General features: G+C 38.0%; 1 protein-coding gene across 7 annotated transcripts in view; it reads right to left on the bottom strand.

The window, feature by feature from the left end:
- Window positions 1-20,553, bottom strand: part of SNTG2 (syntrophin gamma 2) — a 268,538-nt gene that overhangs the window by 199,893 nt on the left and 48,092 nt on the right. For 3 of the 7 annotated variants that reach the window (XM_065679174.1, XM_065679177.1, XM_065679176.1), the window contains exon 3: window positions 12,297-12,368. The exons of the other annotated variants lie outside the window; for them this stretch is intronic. In XM_065679174.1, coding sequence (XP_065535246.1) covers window positions 12,297-12,368 — 72 coding nt within the window. The remainder of the gene's footprint in view (window positions 1-12,296; window positions 12,369-20,553) is intronic. 7 annotated transcript variants of the gene reach the window in all.

Here is a 20,553-nt window from a genome sequence, read left to right as displayed (position 1 = left end):
TTAATTGTAAAAAGAAAAAAGCTATTCAATACATAGAACAAAATATTACTCTAGAAATAGGAATGTGCTTTTATAAGTCTACAATTAACTATTTCTCTGATCAAAATAATTTTTACTTCCCCAGCCCACTTGAATCTCTTAAAAAAAAAAAAAAAAAAATCAGTCTTTTACTTCAGATTCTGTTTTTATATATAGATGAACACACACACACACACACACTTGAAGGCAGTAACCCCTAGTACAAACAGAAACCTAGGTTCATTTTTCCTAGAGCAGCTCAATATGAATACAAAATTACAAAACTCAGTTTACAAAGGAGAGGTTCAACACAGAGGCACATTTGTGTTTGACACGGTACTTCAGCTATCGAAATGAAGCCTTATCAAAGAAGCCGAAAACATTTCTGTATTAAGACTCTTACTCTAATGGTCTCAGCAGTGTCATACCAGACCACTTTGTATCTATTTAATTATTTCACTTTCATATGAAATAATTAAACTGAGACAGTAATTATATTTTAATTAATAAAGTAAGCCTAAAGTAGTCAATTATCAAGTACATCCTTAAGAGCACAAGTCTGTCTTAACTCCCAAGTGAGACACAAAATCACAAAATGGCATATATAAACCCTTAGAATCAGTTTTAAGTAATGCTAAATTTGATGGCTTTGTAACAGTAGCAATGGAAAATTACTGAGGTGCATGATACATAGAAAAAAAGAGTACAGCTAGAGAACACACTGAGAATTCTTGTACAAGATAAATCGTTATAGTTGACAGAGTTTTAAGAAAAACAGTCTAGAAGAACTGGAGGCAGGGATAAGGAGTATTTGGGAACAGCAGGTGTCCAGGAAGGGCTACAGTTAAACTAACTGATAAGTAGGAGGATAGGAGGATTATTACATCTCTGGCGCTAACGAACCAATTAAACTGGTATGAGCATCTACTGTGCATGCTTCAAAGGCTGCCAGAAGTGATAAAGATTGTTGGAAGAAGTAAATGACCCTCAGAGACCACCACTGCAATTCTGTACGCATGCGGGGAACTTTCTGGAAAATTATGTAATCCATACGTAGCCTCATGAATATGTATGTATGCCCAGTGGCTATATAAGGATGGCTTGTGCATCAGTAAGGGAGACACACGTTAGGAGGAGCTGACCCCCGTGTCTCCCGGTGCCACAATGATTACCTGCTTGTCAACTTGAAAACTTTGTTGGCAAGTTTGTTCCTGGAGTTTTCTCCAAATCACAAGGGAGTTAAAAACTCCTCTAGTTTTATAGTACTGCTCAATGGGGTAATTCTACTTCCATGTCCGTCTTTGTTTCCCATCATGGTAACAATCTGCTCAGTCCTATTTATGCATCACCAGTGTTAAAGGTTTTATTGTCTTCTTTGGTCCTAGAACAAATGTAGGGAGAAAAAGCCTTGCCAGCCTGGCTGGAGCAAGGCCAGGAATATTCCCCTATCAGCTATTTCTCCAGCCCCTTGGCATTCCTGGATTGTAGCAGCCATATTCAATCTTCATAACTGCTTGTTTCAACACAGACTCCAGCAGTCTCCTCTAAATCCTCACATAGAATCAGGTAGGCAAATATCAAGCATATGATACTAAGAAAGACCAGTACACTGCTCTTTTCTTTGTATCTTCTTTGAAATGCAAAACAAAGTCAATATACTAATTACTTTCTCTGAATAACACAGACCATATTATTTCATTCCAAACAATACATTCAGGTGCATGCAGTTATGTTTGAAAATCAGCCTTTTATGGCCAACTTCTGAGCAATGTTTGAAGTATACTATATGAAGACAACTAAGTTAAATTTAAAACCACTAAAAGTTATAAGAAACCCGATTTGGTTAGTCATCATTAACACCTTTCATGCAAAGTGGTATAAAGAAACTGCTTAAAACTTATTTCTCATTTAAATTTATTTACTTTCAGGATCTAGCAGTGCTTCTGGCCAAGAAATCCAACACTTAGTAATATTTTCTAGTCAGACATGGACAGCTGACTAAATTGATTGGAGCCAGTAATTTCCCTTTGCGAGATAACTGCTGTGGAACAGAAAAATCATCACAATTGATGTGAAAGTAAATCACTAAAAATTAACTGCTATATGTGTCATTGGAGAAACTATGTTGAAAGATTCTGCTCTTTGACCATGAACTCAACGTGTCTGTTGTCCTTATAGCCACTTCTCAGTTCAAGTCACAGCCTGGTCTTGAAGTGTGTACTGAGTTCACAGGAATACTGCACTTCCAGTCATAGAATCACAGAATACTTAGGGTTGGAAAGGACCTTAAGATCATCTAGTTACAACCCCCCTGCCATGGGCAGGGACTCCTCACACTAGATCATGTTGCTCAAGGCTCCATCCAACCTGGCCTTGAACACTGCCAGGGTTGAAGCACTCACTACTTTGGGCAACCTGTTCCAGTGCCTCACCACCCTCACAGTAAAGAACTTCTTCCTTATATCTAACCTGAACTTTCCCTATTTAAGTTTAAAACCATTAGTCATTGAGCTGTCACTACAGTCCCTGATGAAGAGTCCCTCTCCAACATCCTCGTAGGCCCCCTTCAGATATTAGAAGGCTGCTGTAAGGTCTCTCTGGAGCCTTCTCTTCTCCAGGCTGAACAGCCCCGATGTTCTCAGCCTGTCTTCATATGGGAGGTGCTCCAGCCCCTCATCATCCTCATGGCCATCCTCTGGACTTGCTCCAAAAGTTCCATGTCCTTCTTATGCTGAGGACACCAGAACTGCATATAATTAATTTCTTCATGAGAAGTGGACTGGATATGTGGATGTCCACACATACCATGTACACAGGATGTAAATATACTAACAGGACATATAGACCTGCTCCCTTTCCAAGTTTTCAATCTTTTTCCTTTAAGCTTATATCCTGCAAATTGCCCCAGTCTTCCTATCCTTGAAAAAGAGAATTACATTAACACTTTATCCCCATCCACACCGCTTTGGAAAGAACAGGCCCTGAACAATTAAGAATAAGTTGAAATATTATGCTTAGAGAGTATGTTGTCACCCACATTGAACTGAACTAACTGAATTAATTTTTTTTTAATTAATTACTTCTTAATACACATCCTTTAAACAGTCTTATTAAATAATTTATTGCTGTTTATTGGTAAAAGAGATTAAGGGGATTAATGTTATTTATTAGTATTTGTAATTCTTTTAAACTCTGACCTCCAATTCCATGCTATTGATGGGAGCCAGTGGAAAATGCAGATCAGTTCAAGATGCAGCTGAGGGCACTAAAAATGTGGTACACCTCAGAAGCCCTGCTCCATTTAATGCCTGTTTATAAAGTTTGATTCCAAAGCAGACAGTATAATAGGAACCATGGCAACTACTCAACTATGGCAAAAGAAGCCAGAGCATAAACTATAAATATTCAAACTGCATGAAGCTTATAATTTTATTTTTTAAATTATGAGGAATAAAGAACTATTTAACTTCATACAATATGTCTGCTGTAATTTCCACTAATGCTAGAGCCTCAAAGTTTTCAAATGCTTCTAAAGCAGATACAAGAGCGACAGTGCAATGAACAAAGTAGCAGTGAACTCGCAAAAGCCTTAAGCATAAGACATACTAAATATGTTTTATAAATTAGGTTCTTATCCTATGAGCACCACACACAGCACAGCTCTAGGGCACCCCAATCAATAACTAGCTATAAAGCCAGAGTTCCTCACACCAGCAAACGGCAGCAGTTCAGCCAAAAGACGCCCTTCTCCACCCTGGGCACTTGCTATAGAAGCTGAACATCTTCCTCTGAGCATGAACTAGCTGTATTGACTGACCTATTCTAGTTTCTTGATGTTCTAGAAATAACTTCTTTCAAATTAGCATTTTGTCTGAGCTATTTCAAAACTGCATCTCAAACTACTAAACTCTGGCTCTACAACTTAAATCTAAAGCAATTTAAGCTAGCTTAAAGCTAGCAAGACATATCATTAGTTCTTTTCCACTTCCATATTCCACCTCCTTCTTCACACTAACACTACCGCTTTGGCATCAGACTGATGAAAGAACACTCATACGTTTTTCTAGGTTTAATTTTTAACCAGATGAACTTGTACAAGAAGTTATACAACTTGACTGCAAAAGTGATCTTAGAAAATAGGGAATAACTTCCTTGAATAAGATATAATGTTCTCAGAATCTAGATTCAAGTTATTAAATTGTGATTTGTCTTTTAAACAATTTCAATTGCTTTAAGAAATAAAAATTAAGGAAAAAATACATGAGTTTATGCAGATCAGAAAAGCATCACATATTCTAATATCTGCAGCTGCTAATACGACAATACAAAATGAGACTCATGTTGCTACTATGGGATGAGATGGCAGATCAGCTATATTTACACATGTCAGTTTATCTTCCAAAGATACAGAGGATTTCTAGATTAGCTTTAGAAAAAGAACATTTAGATTCCTAAATTAGGATTACAAACAAATTTATTTGGAGCAAAATGAGGTGTTATTTTTCCCCATTTAATCCCACACAATTTTCCCAAAAGACACAGAATAGAATACTGGTACCTCTATTTCATGCTTGGGCTGAAGGATTTTCAGTTCAAAAGGTAGCATCATGTTCAAATGAAAATATAAGAAGCTTCTCAAAACACTAAGAACTATTCTAATGGTTTATTTTCTTTTGTTGTTAATAATTCGCTATTTAAAGGAATTGTGGCTTGAAACATTTGTTCTTTAAATCTTCTAGGACTTAAAAATAAGGTGTTTTTTTCCTGGCTTTGTTTCAAGGGAGTACTCACCAAAATGTAGCAATGGTCTTTCCCTGGTTTTAAAATAAATATACTGAGTATCAATAACATTTCTCATTTTTATTACTGATCTCCAAGTTATGCTGTCTCAGTAAATAAATTGGTACAATTCCACAGAATACTTATGAAACTTACACAAATAATTCTTCAACATAATGAAAGAATGGAAATGATTCTTCAACATAATGAAGGATTGCAAGCAATCCTCATTATTAGTTACTGTCAGACATGCAACATTTGTTCACTAGATATACACTTTGAGCAGGATTGGCTTACTATAAATAACTTATTTTGAAGTTCAAACACTGTCCTGAGAAGCCGCCTTCTTATGTATATTTACACGGAGCCAGTAATAGATAAAAGAAACACCACAGTAGATGCACCAACCTAACTTCTAACTCCTGTCCAGTAATTACACATATGCATTAGTGTTTTATACAAACACTTGAGATAACTTAGTGAAAACACTGTCAAAATACATCCCTCTGAACATGCAAGTTTTATTTAAGAGTATTTTTACAGTCCCAAATTCAGTACAGAATCAGTCCTACACCCTTAAAATATCATATGCATTAAACCTGTATACAAATATGCACTGAGATAATACATCACTTAATTCTTCACCTAAGAAGCCTCAGATACTTCAACACTTGTTTTGAGCAATACTTAAGTCCAATTATAAATGACTAATAAAATTGAAACAGATGACTGGAGCCAGTTTATCTCTTCAATCTGCTTATGACCTTTACTTTGATATACAGTACATTTAATACAAAATATCCTGAGTCATATTCTAAGTACTCTTACCTATTTCTTATTTTTCCCTTAATATTCCTACTCCATCTTACAGATTTCCACATGTGAATTACCAAACTCAGCTTTCACTCACATTAGCATAATAATACTCAACACTGTTCTTGAACATTACTAAGAATATCCACCTACTATATTATGATCAGTAACAATCCCCATTATACATCACCCATATTACGTTCCTAGACAGGAGTTGTGTGGTAAATCAATACAAGATATACTTCTAAATTACTTATCTATAGCACAGGAACTTTAAAGGCTTGCAGTTAATTCATCAGAGTGTCAGGTATCTACTTGTGAAGGCAAATCAAACTTCTGTTAAAGGAACCTAGCATTTCATGTTAAGGACTCATTACCAGCGCTTCTGAATCACCCTAACTGACTGTTCTATTGCTACAGAAGTGATAAAAGAAATAGCCTTCATTACAAGAACATCATCATACTTGAGGAAGCACTTATTCTTCCAGACTAAGTGTTCCCTCTAATTATACTCATGACAATTAGGATCTTCATACATGCACAAAAGGTTATTTTATTGCTGGTTTGCCAAGATGATGACTAGACAGCAGCCAGCCCTGGTTGAGTGGGGCATTTGGCTACTTAAGTAAAGTGCTGTACTCAGGTCCTTTCAGCAAACTGGAAACTGTTCTTTGCTAACAAAATTATACTGTTTGCACAATGAAGATAGACTTTCTCTTGCTGGCACAGACTACAGCAACACACATTTATACCCATCCGCTAAATGTAACTTTATAAAATCATTGGCTTGTGCTCACAGAGTAAGTGGTTTGGAAAGCTTCATTTTAACTTGTGTCACCTTTCATTTAGATATTTTTCCTAACAGTGCACTCTAATGGAGCTCAGTATGCAAACTCTCTCCTGGCTCCATCTTTGAATTACACTGTTCTGAATAAGGAAGAACAGTCAGATATTGAGCAGACAGTAAACAAAACTCACAGCTTACTTCAATACTGCAACCTGCTGAAGTTGCCAGACAAAGAGTTAATTAGAAAAGGCATTAAGCAAAAAATATTTTTTTTCCAATGTTTACTTTCACAGGACCTAGTCATCATCAAGGCAGACAAAGCCAGTAAGATCAAAGCATAAAACACAGTTTAGATGCAAATCTGACTGCTTTTATTCCAATGATTCGTTGTACTCATGTAGGTAAAAGCTTGTTTCCTATAGAGTTTATTAAATTCTCTGCCTACATATGCTTTATCTTCCGGTTACATACTCCAGTGAGACTGAAAGCCTTAAGATGAGCTCTGCAGTGGATGAAATAGTCAGGCAATGCTTATGCACAAGGTTTCTGTTTCTACTCTGTGTAACAGAATATTGCTTTCCAAGTCTTGCAATGGGTTAATGGGTCTTTACGCATCCCTTCAATTTACTAAAAATATTCTGAAGACCTTTTTTCTCTGGAGCAACACGAGCTTATTTTTTTCTCCTGGTAGTGTTAAGAGCAGGCGAGGTAAAAATAAATCCATAAAAAGCCAATTGCACTCAGATTACTTTATCCATATATCCATGCTTCTGTGGTGCATCTATCCATACACATGCACACAAATACATAGTACATGTACATATATGGCAGTGTTAATAAGCAGAAAGGCTGAGGTTTTTCTAGTTATATTTGCTCAGTCAGTGTATTGTAATGCCAACTTAATACCATGTCAAGAAATTTGAAATTAATATCTGACTCTTAACCACCTGTCCTGCACCTGCACTTTCACAAGGCCAGGTAACAGCTCTTTTGACATGCAAGCTTGCATTGTCAATGGATGTTATAGGATAATTACAAGAAATGCAAATTATGCTTCCCCTCTAATAATCTTTCATACTTTACTGGTAAAGACAGACCTTAGTTGTTACAGAATCATGTATTTCCTCTATAAAGATATGGATAGACTACTTTGTATATAATGCTCCTATATTTCCTTCGAGAGGAAGGTAATGGCAAGAATGATACCTTACTCTGACCTCACTGATCATGTAAGTAGACAGAACAATTTATAAAGGCAGTAATTAAAGGACAGGGTAAACACAAAACTTGATAAAATGCATTATCATTACAACAACAACTACCTTATACAAATTAATTTGCTATCTACACAGTCATTGTAGATGAGAAGTATTTGACAGATCTAACCTTTCCTAGATGCCAGTAAAACCAGAAAACAGAAAGCAGGAAACAAGTAAAGAAGATAATGACATGCTGCACTGAAGGGAAAAGGTACATGACTAGAGGCACGGAACGTGGAGAACTTCCCAAATGATACCTGTCTGTCCAAATGTACCGGATACCATACTTAGAATTTATTTTATGGATCTGATAAAAGAAAATTTATTATGGCACAAGAGTAGGATACACTGTTAGTAAAAAAAAAAAAAAAAAAGAAGAAAAAAAAGGGTTAAAAAAGGAAGTATAGTTGTTGGTCTTCATAAAGGAAATAGTTAAGATTTGGTAGTAGGGTTAAGGCTATCAATGTCAAGACTAGAGACATTGAGATCTCTGTGGGTAGAAGAGAAGGAATGCTGCACAGAACTACTCTGAACCATCAATATAGCACAACCACAGCATAAACGAATGTCACAAATTTCAACCAGAAAGAGATTTCAACTAGAGCACAACAAAGATTCAAAATTATATTCAGTTCTAGTCACTTTTGTTCAAGGCGGACTGAATTAAAGATAAGAACATTACAAGGAAACAATTTGCTTTGCATAGCAAGAAGAGGGAGAGGAAAATAACAGGATTGCTGTCAAACATAGCTCGGGTTGAGGGAACATGTGGGAGGCAAGACCTAGACAAGCTGAAGGCAGCATTTTCATCAGAGCTAGTGATACAAAAAAGCAAAATTAAGCAGCTAATTCTATTTCTAAATAGACCTATCAAAACTGTTTAACACTTAAATAACAGCAATAGAAGAGGACCCCCTGACTAGGAAGTTTCCTTCTGATAAATGTTCTTACCTATTCAAAAAGAAACATTTCTGTAATGCTCAGAATCACAGAACAGTTTGGGTTAGAAGGGACATTAAAAGGGTATCTAGTCCAACCCCCTGCAATAAGCGGGGACATCTTCAACTAGACCAGGTTCCTCAGAATCAATATCCAGCCAGGGGTGGCACATCTACCACGTCTCTGAGCAACCTGTGCCAGTATTTTGCCACCCTCATTGTAAAAAATATTTTCCTCATATCCAGCTTGAATCTCCCTTCTTTCAATTCTCAACTTCGTTCCAGTGCTTCTGATCCCTGGCAGGGAATTGATCTGCCTCTAGTATGCAGAAATATCTCACCACTTCCATTAGCCATCGGTGAGGTGGGCAGAGTAGTGTGTGCCACTGAGAACTTCGGTGGATTTGTTTTCAGCTTTTACTCTCATCTTCAGTTTCACCACTATTTTCCTCAGATGAGCAGGAAGAACTGATTTCAAATGAACTAAAATGTGTACTACTTCTTTCACCATCTTCAGAAACTTAAATACAATCACAGTGCAACATTCTTAAGTTACTATTTAAATTGAAGATGCAACATCTGATAATAGAGAGTTCTATTTTTTGACAGTGGTTGATAGCGACATTTTAATGAAGTCAGCGCTCCAGAAGTCTAAGGTGGAGGTTTTGCTGAGCTTCTTCCTGACTTCTCCAAGGACTGAAAATCCAATCATTTCATGATCCCTTTGCCCAAGGCAGCCCCCAGTCACTGCATCACCCACCAGTCCTGTTTATGAACAGCAAATCTAGCCAGGCATCTCCCCTACCTGGCTCACTAACCAGCTGGGTTAGGAAGCTATCTTCCACACCCTCCAAGAACCTCCTGGATTGTTTCTTCTCTGCTCTGTTGTACTTCCAGCAGACATCTGGTAGGTTTAAGTCCCCCATGACAACAAGTGCAAGCAATCATGAAACTTCTCCCAGTTATTTGAAGAACGTTTCATCTGTAACTACATCCTAAGTGGTCTATAACAGACTCCTACCAGGATATCTGCTTGGTTGGCCTTCCAGTGTACTACGAAAGTACATTTTTAACTATATCAAACCATGTACTGCCATTTTTTAAGATGGAAGAAAATCAGCACTAACTGCCTCCCACAGGGTGATGAAATAATCCACTACTACTGAAGTTCTTCCAGACAGCTTCTGTCCTTCTTGTACTTCAGCAGCATTTCTTAAATCTTAAGCATCTGAAGGACTGTGGGAGTTAGCATCAAGTGGCTCACAGACAGCAATTTTTGCCTTCTTTTCCATTCAGCAAAGTGCTCTGACATATCTCAGACAGGGTATCACAAGTTAAAAGATGTGAAAAACAGCTAAGAAATTTGGCAAAAGAACAAGGCACTGTAAGACAGGACCAGGAGAGGGTGCTGGACTTAAGCAAAAATAACAGCTAGACAGAGCTCAAAGTGTGGCAATTTATGTAGACACATAATGTGTAACTCTACCCCACCACAGTGATCACAGTAGAGGAAAGGCTGGAAGGGACCACTGAAGACTGCCTAGGTTCAGCCAACTCACAGCAAGATAAAATAGAGCAAGCTGCACAGTATAGTGTCCAGACAGCTTATATGTTTCAACAGAATTTCCTGTGTTCCTGTTTGTGCCCATGGCCTATCAGTGGGAACCACTGCAGAGCCACTGCCTGGCTCCATCTTCTTTATTCCCTGACCAGTGACAAGATACATGGAAATGGAATGAAGTGTCAGGGGAAGTTAAGACTGGACATTAGGAAAAGGTTCTTCACTGAGAGGGTGATTGGTGACTGGAACAGGTTCCCCAGAGAAGTGAACACAGCCCCAAGCCTGTCAGAGTTCAAGAAGCATCTGGACAATGCTCCCTTCTTGCTTTAAAAAAAAAAAAAAAAAAAAAAAAAAAAAAAAATCAGCAAAACAACAACACAAATCCACAAAACTTGAACATAAAAATATTTTTTGTCTGCATAGAATACTACAAGACACTAAATGCAAAAATTTTCGCTAAGTTGAAAGGTAAGAAATAAACTCAGATTATTCTTTCAACAAGATATAAAAGATGGGAGAAAATTTCCAAGTGCTTCTGTCAGACTTATTGCCAAAAATCTGTTTTAATATCACATGTTATTTTTATGATTTTAACAGGTACTTAACAGACTGATTTCAGTACAATGAAAAGGTAAAATTTTCCTCCTCTGTTGAGCCATAAGTTGATATATTTGTAGGTACTCATGCATATGTATTTACACACACACATTTTAAACATTCACAGAACTTTTTTTTTTTCTGACATATGAATATGCATAATAAAATGAAAGGGATGCTGGCAAAGAGATGTGTAAATGAACTAGCTGCTCCAGAGATGGAAGGAGACAGTATGCAGAGGTATAAATACACTGAAATTACTACGCTTCCATTGGCAACTGTTGTGTACTGAGCCGACACCATTTCTCTCCACAAGACAAAAAGCCTAAGATCTTTAAGCTAATAAACCTAGATACAAGCAACTATTAAAAGTTTCCCTTGATATGATACTTTGAAGAGAAAAGGGGAAACAACCAAAACTCTAACGAGTGGCTTAATATAAATTCATCTTAACTTCCTGTAAGGTATTAAAACGCCTAAAAAGACAAAAGCCACAAACACCAAAAAAACATAATAAATCTAAATAAAGTACAATATATAATAGGTTGCAATTCTAATACAAAAGAGATATTTTGCATGGCAATTTCAAAAACCAGTTAGGTACATTTAATTAATGTAATTAATTAGACAACCCATATGCTTTCTTATTGCTTACATTGATATCCTTCTTGCTAAGTTTTCTTTGAAAAGTGCTTTCAAATGTACTTTGCACCAAAATAATTTAACTAAACATTACACATATACTGCCTCAAAATCTTTAACACTTAAGTTGTCTTTGAAATAAACTTTAAATTTCTTCTGTAATTGCAGAGCATCACAATGAAATTGTATTTTTCTTTACACTGATTTTCTCTGCTAAAAATAGGAAAGTAACAGACATGAAACTACCATAAATGAATAAGTGCCTTGTAAGAAGTCCCTTAATCAGTTCTGAACAGAAATTAATAAAATTAGGTTTGGCAAAAAATTTGCAAGGCTCTACACTTACTCCTTTATGAAGTCACAGCTATTAAGCTAGAAATGAACTGCTGCTCCATCTCCTCCAATTTTGGACTTGTTCCAAAATTAATGCATGTGAAAAGAATCTCCACTATGTAATCTTAAGTGCTGTATTACTCAAATACAGAAACTGTACTTCTATATACTAAATTTAAGATCACCCTCCAGCCCATATTCTCTAAGCATAATAAAGCACACAACAAACCACACCAGTCTTACTCAGGAATCTCTCTTCAACTTCTAATGACAAAATTCAGTGCATCCATGCCACAGTCCTATGTATAGTTCCAGCCTCTGTATCTCAGGGCAGACAGCAGAGTTGAAAGTGTAGAGCCAAGCGCTCTACACTTGGGAGCAGCTGCCCTTCAAGCAAAATAAAGAATGTGGAACTCTAAAAGGTGAAAGTCTGGGGAGGATAGGAGCAAGGTTTATAAGATCATGAAAACAATGGGTAAGATTAATACAAAAGTTCCTTCCATCAAGCCCTGTGCAATGATGCTGAGACTCAGCATCAACTAGATCGGTTTCAAAACAAACAAAAATACCTCATTTAGCCAGCAGGTAGTGATCCTGGGGAATCTGTCATCACAAGTGTTCTTTAGGCAGACAGCATCTATCTAGTTGAAAACAAAAATTGGGTAAGTTAAAGGAAAACACTTTCCAAAATTAGAGTACTATAGGAAGGTTTAGCTTGGAAGGGACCTTAAAGATCATCTAGCTCCAACCTCCCTGCCATGGGCAGGGACACCTTCCACTAGACCAGGTTGCTCAAAATCCAATCCAGCCTGACCCTGAAGCTTTCCAGGGATGATGCAAGCCACAGCTTCCCTGGGCAACCTATTCCAGTGCCTTACCATCCTCATAGTGAAGCACTTCTTCCTAATATCTAAGCTAAATCTTCCCTTTCTTAGTTCAAAGCCATTTATCTTTGTCTTATCACTACATGCCCTTGCAAAAAGTCTGTCTCCAGATTTCTTATGAACCCATTTAGGTACCTGAAGGCTGCTCTAAGGTCTCCCCTGAGCCTTCTCTTTCTCCAGGCTGAAGAACCCCAATTCTCTCAGCCTGTCTTCACAGGAGAGGATATGGAACAGTATCCTGTATTTCCACTACCAGAAACAGGTTGATAGGCTAAGACAGACTGCTGCTCTGACCTCAGTAAGAAGCTTCTTTTGTTTAAATTCTTAACTTCTGTATTCTTATCTTGTGTTTGAAGCATACCTATAGGGATGCTTCAGTTTTCATTCTTCACTTCTGGCCTTCTTTGCAGGGAGAGTGCCAGAAAGGCCCTACAGGATTCATTTTATTACAATATTTAAGAAGTGAGCATCACTGTATGAAAGACTTCATTCTAGTCTGCAGCTCACAGTAAAGAGACAAACAGCTTATCTGCCTCAGTCTTTCCTGAGCATAAAAACACCACCACAGTATTTGAGAGATGCTCTTCACAACTTCCAGACAAATTCTTTTCAAGCTTGCATTTAGCTGCAACTAACTCCACTTGTCAAATGCTGTTATGCCAACTCATAGGAATCTTCCTCATTCTCCTCCACATGATTTTCACAGGAGCCATTCAACCAACTGTGTGGCAACTGTGCACCAGAGGCTGAAGCCTGTAGGAAACAGATCTGTTTGCATACACATTCATGTTATGTACTGTTCAAGTTACCTCACACAGAAATTTATGTATCAAATCTTGTTCCTCAATCTGTTCTCCAAGCTGTCTTACCAGATAACCTTTTAATCTCAGGGAAGTGCTCTCCCTAGGGTTTTATCTTAGGGCTCTATGGCAATAGAAGATAGCAAGAGCCTGATTCTTGTTCAAACCTCTGCAAAGATTGAGAAAGCTTATGTGGTCACTACATTCTTAATTCCTCCAAAAATCTAAGCTTATAGTATCCAAAAGCCTCCAGACAGCGGGAAATAATGAAAAGTGACGCTTTCTTTGATGTGGGTTTATCAGAATTTAATGTTGATGGGATCAGCACAACACAAATAAAGTGAGAAAGTAAAATATTTGGAAGAAATTAGAAGAATCATTTCTTGTGTTCCAAAATATTCAGTATGGAAAATTAAAAACATTTGATTTCATATTGATTATTACTGCAGAACTACAACTGTGAGAGCTGACTAAGCTAAAAAGCAATACAAAGACACCTTTGGGGGAAATAAAAAACAAAGGCAGAAAAACAAAAACACACACACAAAAAAAACCCCAAAAAACCCCAAACAACGAAACCCTACATCAACTCAAAAAACTCCTAAAACACACAAAAAAACCCCACCACAACCAAAGAAGAAAACCATACGCAAGAGGGAAAAAACAAAAAACAAAAAACAAAAAACCAAAAACCAATAATGCAAGAGAATACAAATGTTCTAAAGCATACTCAGCTGTGAATAATATTTTTCAAGCTATTATTAGTATACGAGATTAAATCTTTGAGGTATACAATTTTCTGTCTGCAGTGGTGCATATCCTCTCACCCCAATCCTCTGGGCTACTCTACTGTCTCAGGAGTTTCCATCAGGCCTTGGTTTTTGTGCAATGAGTTGGGTGGTGAAGCATCCCTTGCTGTACCAGGAACATCTGCATGGCTAAGGAGGGAGTCACTGATCTTACCATGAACTCGGGTCATCTGGCTAAGGCAGTAAGCAAGAATAGGGATATTCAGTCATTCCTTGACAGTCTCAGAACATTCCTTGATCATGCACAAGTGGAATGGTACCATTATCACTGGAAGTTTTAAATTTCTAGTAACTACTGGCCCAGGTTGCAGCTAGGATGAAATTTTTCTAATGACAATCATCTTATGACCCTATAAACGCAGTCTCAAGTGAGGCCCTTTGAACTCTTCTAGACCGCAGTGGGCTGCAATCAGCATCTCCCTGTGAGTGCGATATCTCTTAGAGCTTACAAACTCCTAAGTTCAGGATAATCAGAGGACCATTGTCAAAAGCTGACAATGAGACCTGGGCTGAAGTGCCATCCTTTCTGTAAAATTCATTTTTAAGATTTCAATTTGTGCTTAAGGGACACAGTGTAACATCAAATTCTTTCAGCTAGAGGTAATATGATTACATAGATTTTTGTTCTGCTTTGTAGTCCACTTCAAAAAGTCTCCACAGTAAATCCAGCTTGTGGCAATTAAGTTATTAAGAAGATGGATTATTCCTTCTTTTTCTCAGAAATCTGTATTTCTGAGAATGTTCAGAGTACAGATTACTACCCCTCCTCAGCAAATATTCCAGCCCTGGAGGATACTGTTTACAACCCCACTTGTTTCATTGAAACAAGAAAGATGTTATACAGTCATTTTATTCTCCCCAAAGTTTGTGTTGACAAGTTGCATACTATGTGCCTCACATATTATGTGTATTATTCTCCTAAAAGAATATTTATAGTATCATTAACTCAGAACAACATACAAAATCCATTATTCTTTCCTGATTACTGTAAAGCACACTATGTGCAACATGTGTAATAAATGTAGCTATAAAATACTTACAGCTACATGAAGTTTTTCACTTGCACTAGCATTCAATATATATTACCAAGAGGTGATATCATATTTCCCCACTGAAGCAACAGGTGTGATAAAGGCCAGTATGAAGCAGAAATTAAACCTAGAAATGAACAAAAAAAGTAAGCAAAAAACAGACTTCCATGCTGCACTCAGTTCTTAAAGCAAGACTGTACAAGGTTACAGAGATGTTTCTGCAGATACCTATTCTGGCTCAGTATTGTAATCTTATAATACACAGAATACACAGAAGACAATACTGGAGTCCCCACAAGGAGGAACCTGTATCACATCCCATAATAAACATTTTCCACTACATTTGACTTCATAAACAATGCTAATTATACCATGCAAGGATTCCCATTCCTTTTCAAAGTGAGCTATTAACAAGCAAACCACTGCCACAAATAATCTTCACCTGAAATTTATGACTTAAAATGCTTAAAATGGGAATACTTCTATAACAAAGGGTTCATTCCTATGTCCTCTGTACCACCACTGTCTTCCAGATAGATTCACTTTTTAGCCAGATATCTATCTGACTTGGAGGAAACTAGCCACATCAAGTGTGATGAAATATTTCTTGCCAAACAGACAGAACATCACATTTCCTTACTAATAGTACTCATTTATTCCTTATTCCTATTGTAAAGCGCTGACAACAGAAAAGGCTTCTGGAAAAAAAGATATCAGTTATGGGAGATGAACATCTCTATTATTTGTTCAAAAGAAAGAAATATAAAAAATACCCTTTTGTGCCTTCAACAAATTACATGGGAAAAAATAACATACGTATTATATATTTTTTGCAACTAGCAGTAGACAAGAAGAATGGTAAATTTCAAGTGAAGATAGACACAGGGCAGATTTGGGTTAGATATAGGGAAGAAATTATTTATTGTGAGAGTGGTGAGGTTTGGTGAGGTTGTGGATGTTGTGGATGAAGTTGTGGATGCCCCAGCCCTGGCAGTATAGAAGACCAGGTTGGATGGGGCTTTGAGCAGCCTGGTCTAGTGTGAGGCATCCCTGCCCATGGCAGGGGAGTTGGAACTAGATGATCTTAAGGTCCTTTCCAACCCTAACTATTCTATGAGCCTATATTCCAAAGCCAGAAATATCCAGAACTTAAATTTCTCCACACAGTTTCTGCTGAATACCAATGATGTTTGCTGCATGGATTCTGGTTTCTCTCTCTTTTTATATTTTTAATTTTTTTTTTAATCATTCAATTAAAGGAGCAATGTACTTAAAAAAAAATTAGAAGAGTACTCATTTGAACTAGAAATAAGGGATTAATCAGAAACCTGGTTCAACACATCGCAAATCTGCCATTCACTGACAGGTTGCTCTGCCAGGAATGCAAAATCATCTGTTTTAAAGACATTATTGTTCTGAATATTTAAATATTCACAGTCCATTTTTAAAGCAGTTATGTCTTCAATGAAAAGCAAAGTAACAGAAACACCTAGTTCCATGTACCTGACTATTTTGTTAAGGTATTCAAAGAGCCAGATAACATACTTGTGAAACTAAAACATATACACGCTTATAAACTTACAGATTAAGTGATCAATTACTAGGTCAGTAATCACATGAATGAGCAACTGCTAAATGGATCATATTCCCACATGAAAATACTGTTCAAGAAAGTAATTTTAAAGGCTACTCTTAATACAGCAGGTTTTCACAAGGAGAATAATGTTTAACTAATTTAATTTTATCTTTTAGAACCATGCAACTTGCCAAGGATTAAGTTCTTTTTCTTCAGCATAAACTGAAATGTATTTTACTGAATGCCTGAAGCCTTTCTATATTTACCTGTTATACAGAAGAGTTACTATTTAATAGTCAGTGGTATGCACCATTGCATATGTGAAAGAAAAGTAGGTTCTAAGAAGGTGCACAGTCCATGAATTTGGATGAGAAAAAGCAGAAAGTCTGCAAAAAGTTACATTATTTTGAGAAGCAAATGTTTTTGAGAAATGTTTTAGAAATCTATTCCTCCACATGACCAAACAAGCTCATAACCTTCTCTTTCAGCACAGAAGACAGCCTTCCTGCTCTCAGTTCTACAGGAAAGCAAAAGCACTTTCTGTCCCAGGTATCACCTTTCCCATACATCAAATCACTGAAAAACTACATCCTCCCAAAACAAGCCTCTTTCCAGTAGTGTTTAAAAAGAAACTGTAAATGGATGGCAAATGGCCTTAATTTTGTGCTGTCCGTATGCAAGTACTGCATGCCAGTAGATACAGATTCCACAAAAGTAAATACGGATAGTTCCTCAGATTTCAAGATTAATTAAAACCTTCTCCCCACAAAAAACGATTTCCTATTAAAAGATTTATATTTTTTTTTACCCAACTAAACTTACTTTTTCATTTTATTTCCTACTGTAATTCAAGGATTTTGCTGACGTACTCAGGAGCCATAATCTGACTGCCTATATACCATCCAACCATAAAATAAATATGAATCTCTCCCTGGTGTCTTCTCTTTACCTCTTTCCTTTAGGTCTGCATGCTACTGGTTAGGTAAATGTATTCTTCCGTACATGGAGTTTTTTAAACAAGTGAAGGGTATTTTGCTCAAAATATGAATTGTCAATCACCATGAGACAAAGGGAGCTATATTTAAGAATAGTAGAATGGTATTTCTTTCCCTTCTCCCATCCCTGCTTAATTGCATCATGTTTCCATGGGTGACCTTTCCCAATATAAAAGCCCCATTTTGCCTTACCCATACATTCCTATCACTGCTCACACATTAGCAACCAAGGGAATGTCAGACCAGACCACTAGTAAATTGAAAATAAATCGTTAACAAAAAAACATTTTCCACTGGAAACTTTGTATGCCTTTAAAGGTCAGGCCTGATACTGGAGGACCTGGGAATACATGGCTTAGTAGGAGAATGATCATGGCCAGCAAACTCCTTCCACGGGAGCGCACTGAGCAAGAGGCTGAACTGAGTGACCACATGGCTGGGGTCCAACTAATCCAGTTCAGAATCAAGATACAGGATAACATCAACAATAAAAACCTTTGGAGGTCTCCTTTCTGGCCTTGAGCTCTATGTGGTAGTATGTCCAGCAAGAAATTCCCAATTGAGTTGTTGCTTTGTCTAGCTAGGTCTTGAAAAACTTTCCGAGAAAGAGGTTCTATAGCCTTTATGCAACCCGCTCTAGTTCTGCACTATCCCATCCTCCAGAAGGAATTTTCTTCTCAAGTCAAACAAACCAAGCTGCACTTTCTGCTCTTGTTATAATACTTAGCATTCTAATGTGATTTTGGCTCCAACGACATTGTAATTGCTCCTCAAATACTTGAAGGCAGCTACTAGATAACCCTTTTGGTTTACCTTTGCCAATGTTTAAAAGTAGAAAAGCAACACAACCAACACTTACAGAAACCTGAACTTAGACCCTTCAGAACCTTAAATGTGGGTCAGCCCACTACAGAGCCTGGGAACACTGTCCCACACCACATCCTTCTCTCTAAATTGGAGAAATATCAATTTGATGGATGGACCACTAGGTGGATAAAGAACTGGATGGATGGCCACACACAAAGAGTTGTGGTCAATGGCTCAATGTCCAGCTGGAGACCGGTAACGAGTGGTGTCCCTCAGAGATCAGTGTTGGGACCGGTCTTGTTTAACATCTTCATCGCTGACATGGACAGTGGGATTGAGTGCATCCTCAGCAAGTTTGCCGATGACACCAAGCTGTGTGGTCCGGTTGATACGCTGGAGGGAAGGGATGCCATCCAGAGGGACCTTGACACGCTTGTGAGGTGGGCCGATGCCAACCTTATGAAGTTCAACCATGACAAGTGCAAGGTCCTACACCTGGGTCGGAGCAATCCCAGGCACAGCTACAGATTGGGCAAAGAAGAGATTCAGAGCGGCCCTGCAGAGAAGGACTTGGGGGTGCTGGTCGATGAGAAAATGAACATGGGCCGGCAGTGTGCGCTCGCAGCCCAGAAAGCCAACCGTATCCTGGGCTGCATCAAAAGGAGTGTGACCAACAGGTCGAAGGAGGTGATCCTGCCCCTCTGCTCTGCTCTTGTGAGACCTCACCTGGAGTATTGTGTGCAGTTCTGGTATCCTCAACATAAAAAGGACATGGAACTGCTGGAACAAGTCCAGAGGAGGGCCACGAGGATGATCAGGGGACTGGAGCACCTCCCGTATGAAGATAGGTTGAGGAAGTTGGGGCTGTTCAGACTGGAGAAGAGAAGGCTGCGTGGGGACCTAATAGCAGCCTTCCAGTACCTGAAGGGGGCCTATAGGGATGCTGGGGAGGGTCTCTTCGTCAGGGACTGTAGTGACAGGACAAGGGGTAATGGGTTAAAACTTAAACAGGGGAAGTTTAGATTGGATATAAGGAGGAAATTCTTTCCTGTTAGGGTGGTGAGGCACTGGAATAGGTTGCCCAGGGAGGCTGTGAATGCTCCATCCCTGGCAGTGTTCAAGGCCAGGTTGGATAAAGCCCTGGGTGGGATAGTTTAGTGTGAGGTGTCCCTGCCTATGGCAGGGGGGTTGGAACTAGATGATCCTGAGGTCCTTTCCAATCCTAACTATTCTGTGATTCTACGATTCTATGAACATACAAGTTGTTTATAAAGACTTGGAAACTTTTACATTGATCCTAGTAGCCTGAGACATCAGAAAAAAGGGAAGTAAGTACCTCTCATAGTAAGGCTGCACAGTCTTGGAAGATACTCGCGCCAGAGACATTTGAAAGCATGAAGACAAGCAGTAGCATAACTGGAGGCTTTAAGTGAACCGTGACAGCCTGTTGTTGTACATACAGGACAGTTGAGCTGATCAGACACAGAGTAAGTTAATAGAACAATTTTCTCCAGCCATCAAGGCTTTATCTATCTCCATTTGTGAGCTCTCTCTCTGAACTAGAGAAGCTTTTGCTGGTTTCCACTACCTTCCAAAGTCTCTCCTGAGTTCTTCTGCAAAGATGCATCTCATCACTGCTGCTAGAGTAAGGTTGTACCTAACAGAAACTGTAAAGCCTTTCAGGCAGTCTTTTTCGCTGGAGTCCCTGGTATTTTTCTAAAGTAAAAAGAGATAAATAAATAATTGAGATAAACAGACTTAACATTAAAAAAAATGTAACTGTAAACTTTGTAGAAAAGCTGACTGAGGAGCATAAAGGCACACAGCTTAAACTAGTAGTTGTAGCAGATGTATGTAAAGCAGAGCTGTAACTTTGGTTTGTTTTGGAAGGAGAGAACACTTCTGCCAAGGTATAAACAAAAGA

The sequence above is a fragment of the Lathamus discolor genome, chromosome 5 (genome assembly GCF_037157495.1).
Source record: "Lathamus discolor isolate bLatDis1 chromosome 5, bLatDis1.hap1, whole genome shotgun sequence".
NCBI lineage: Eukaryota > Metazoa > Chordata > Aves > Psittaciformes > Psittacidae > Lathamus > Lathamus discolor.
This window is presented reverse-complemented; position numbering and strand designations above follow the sequence as displayed.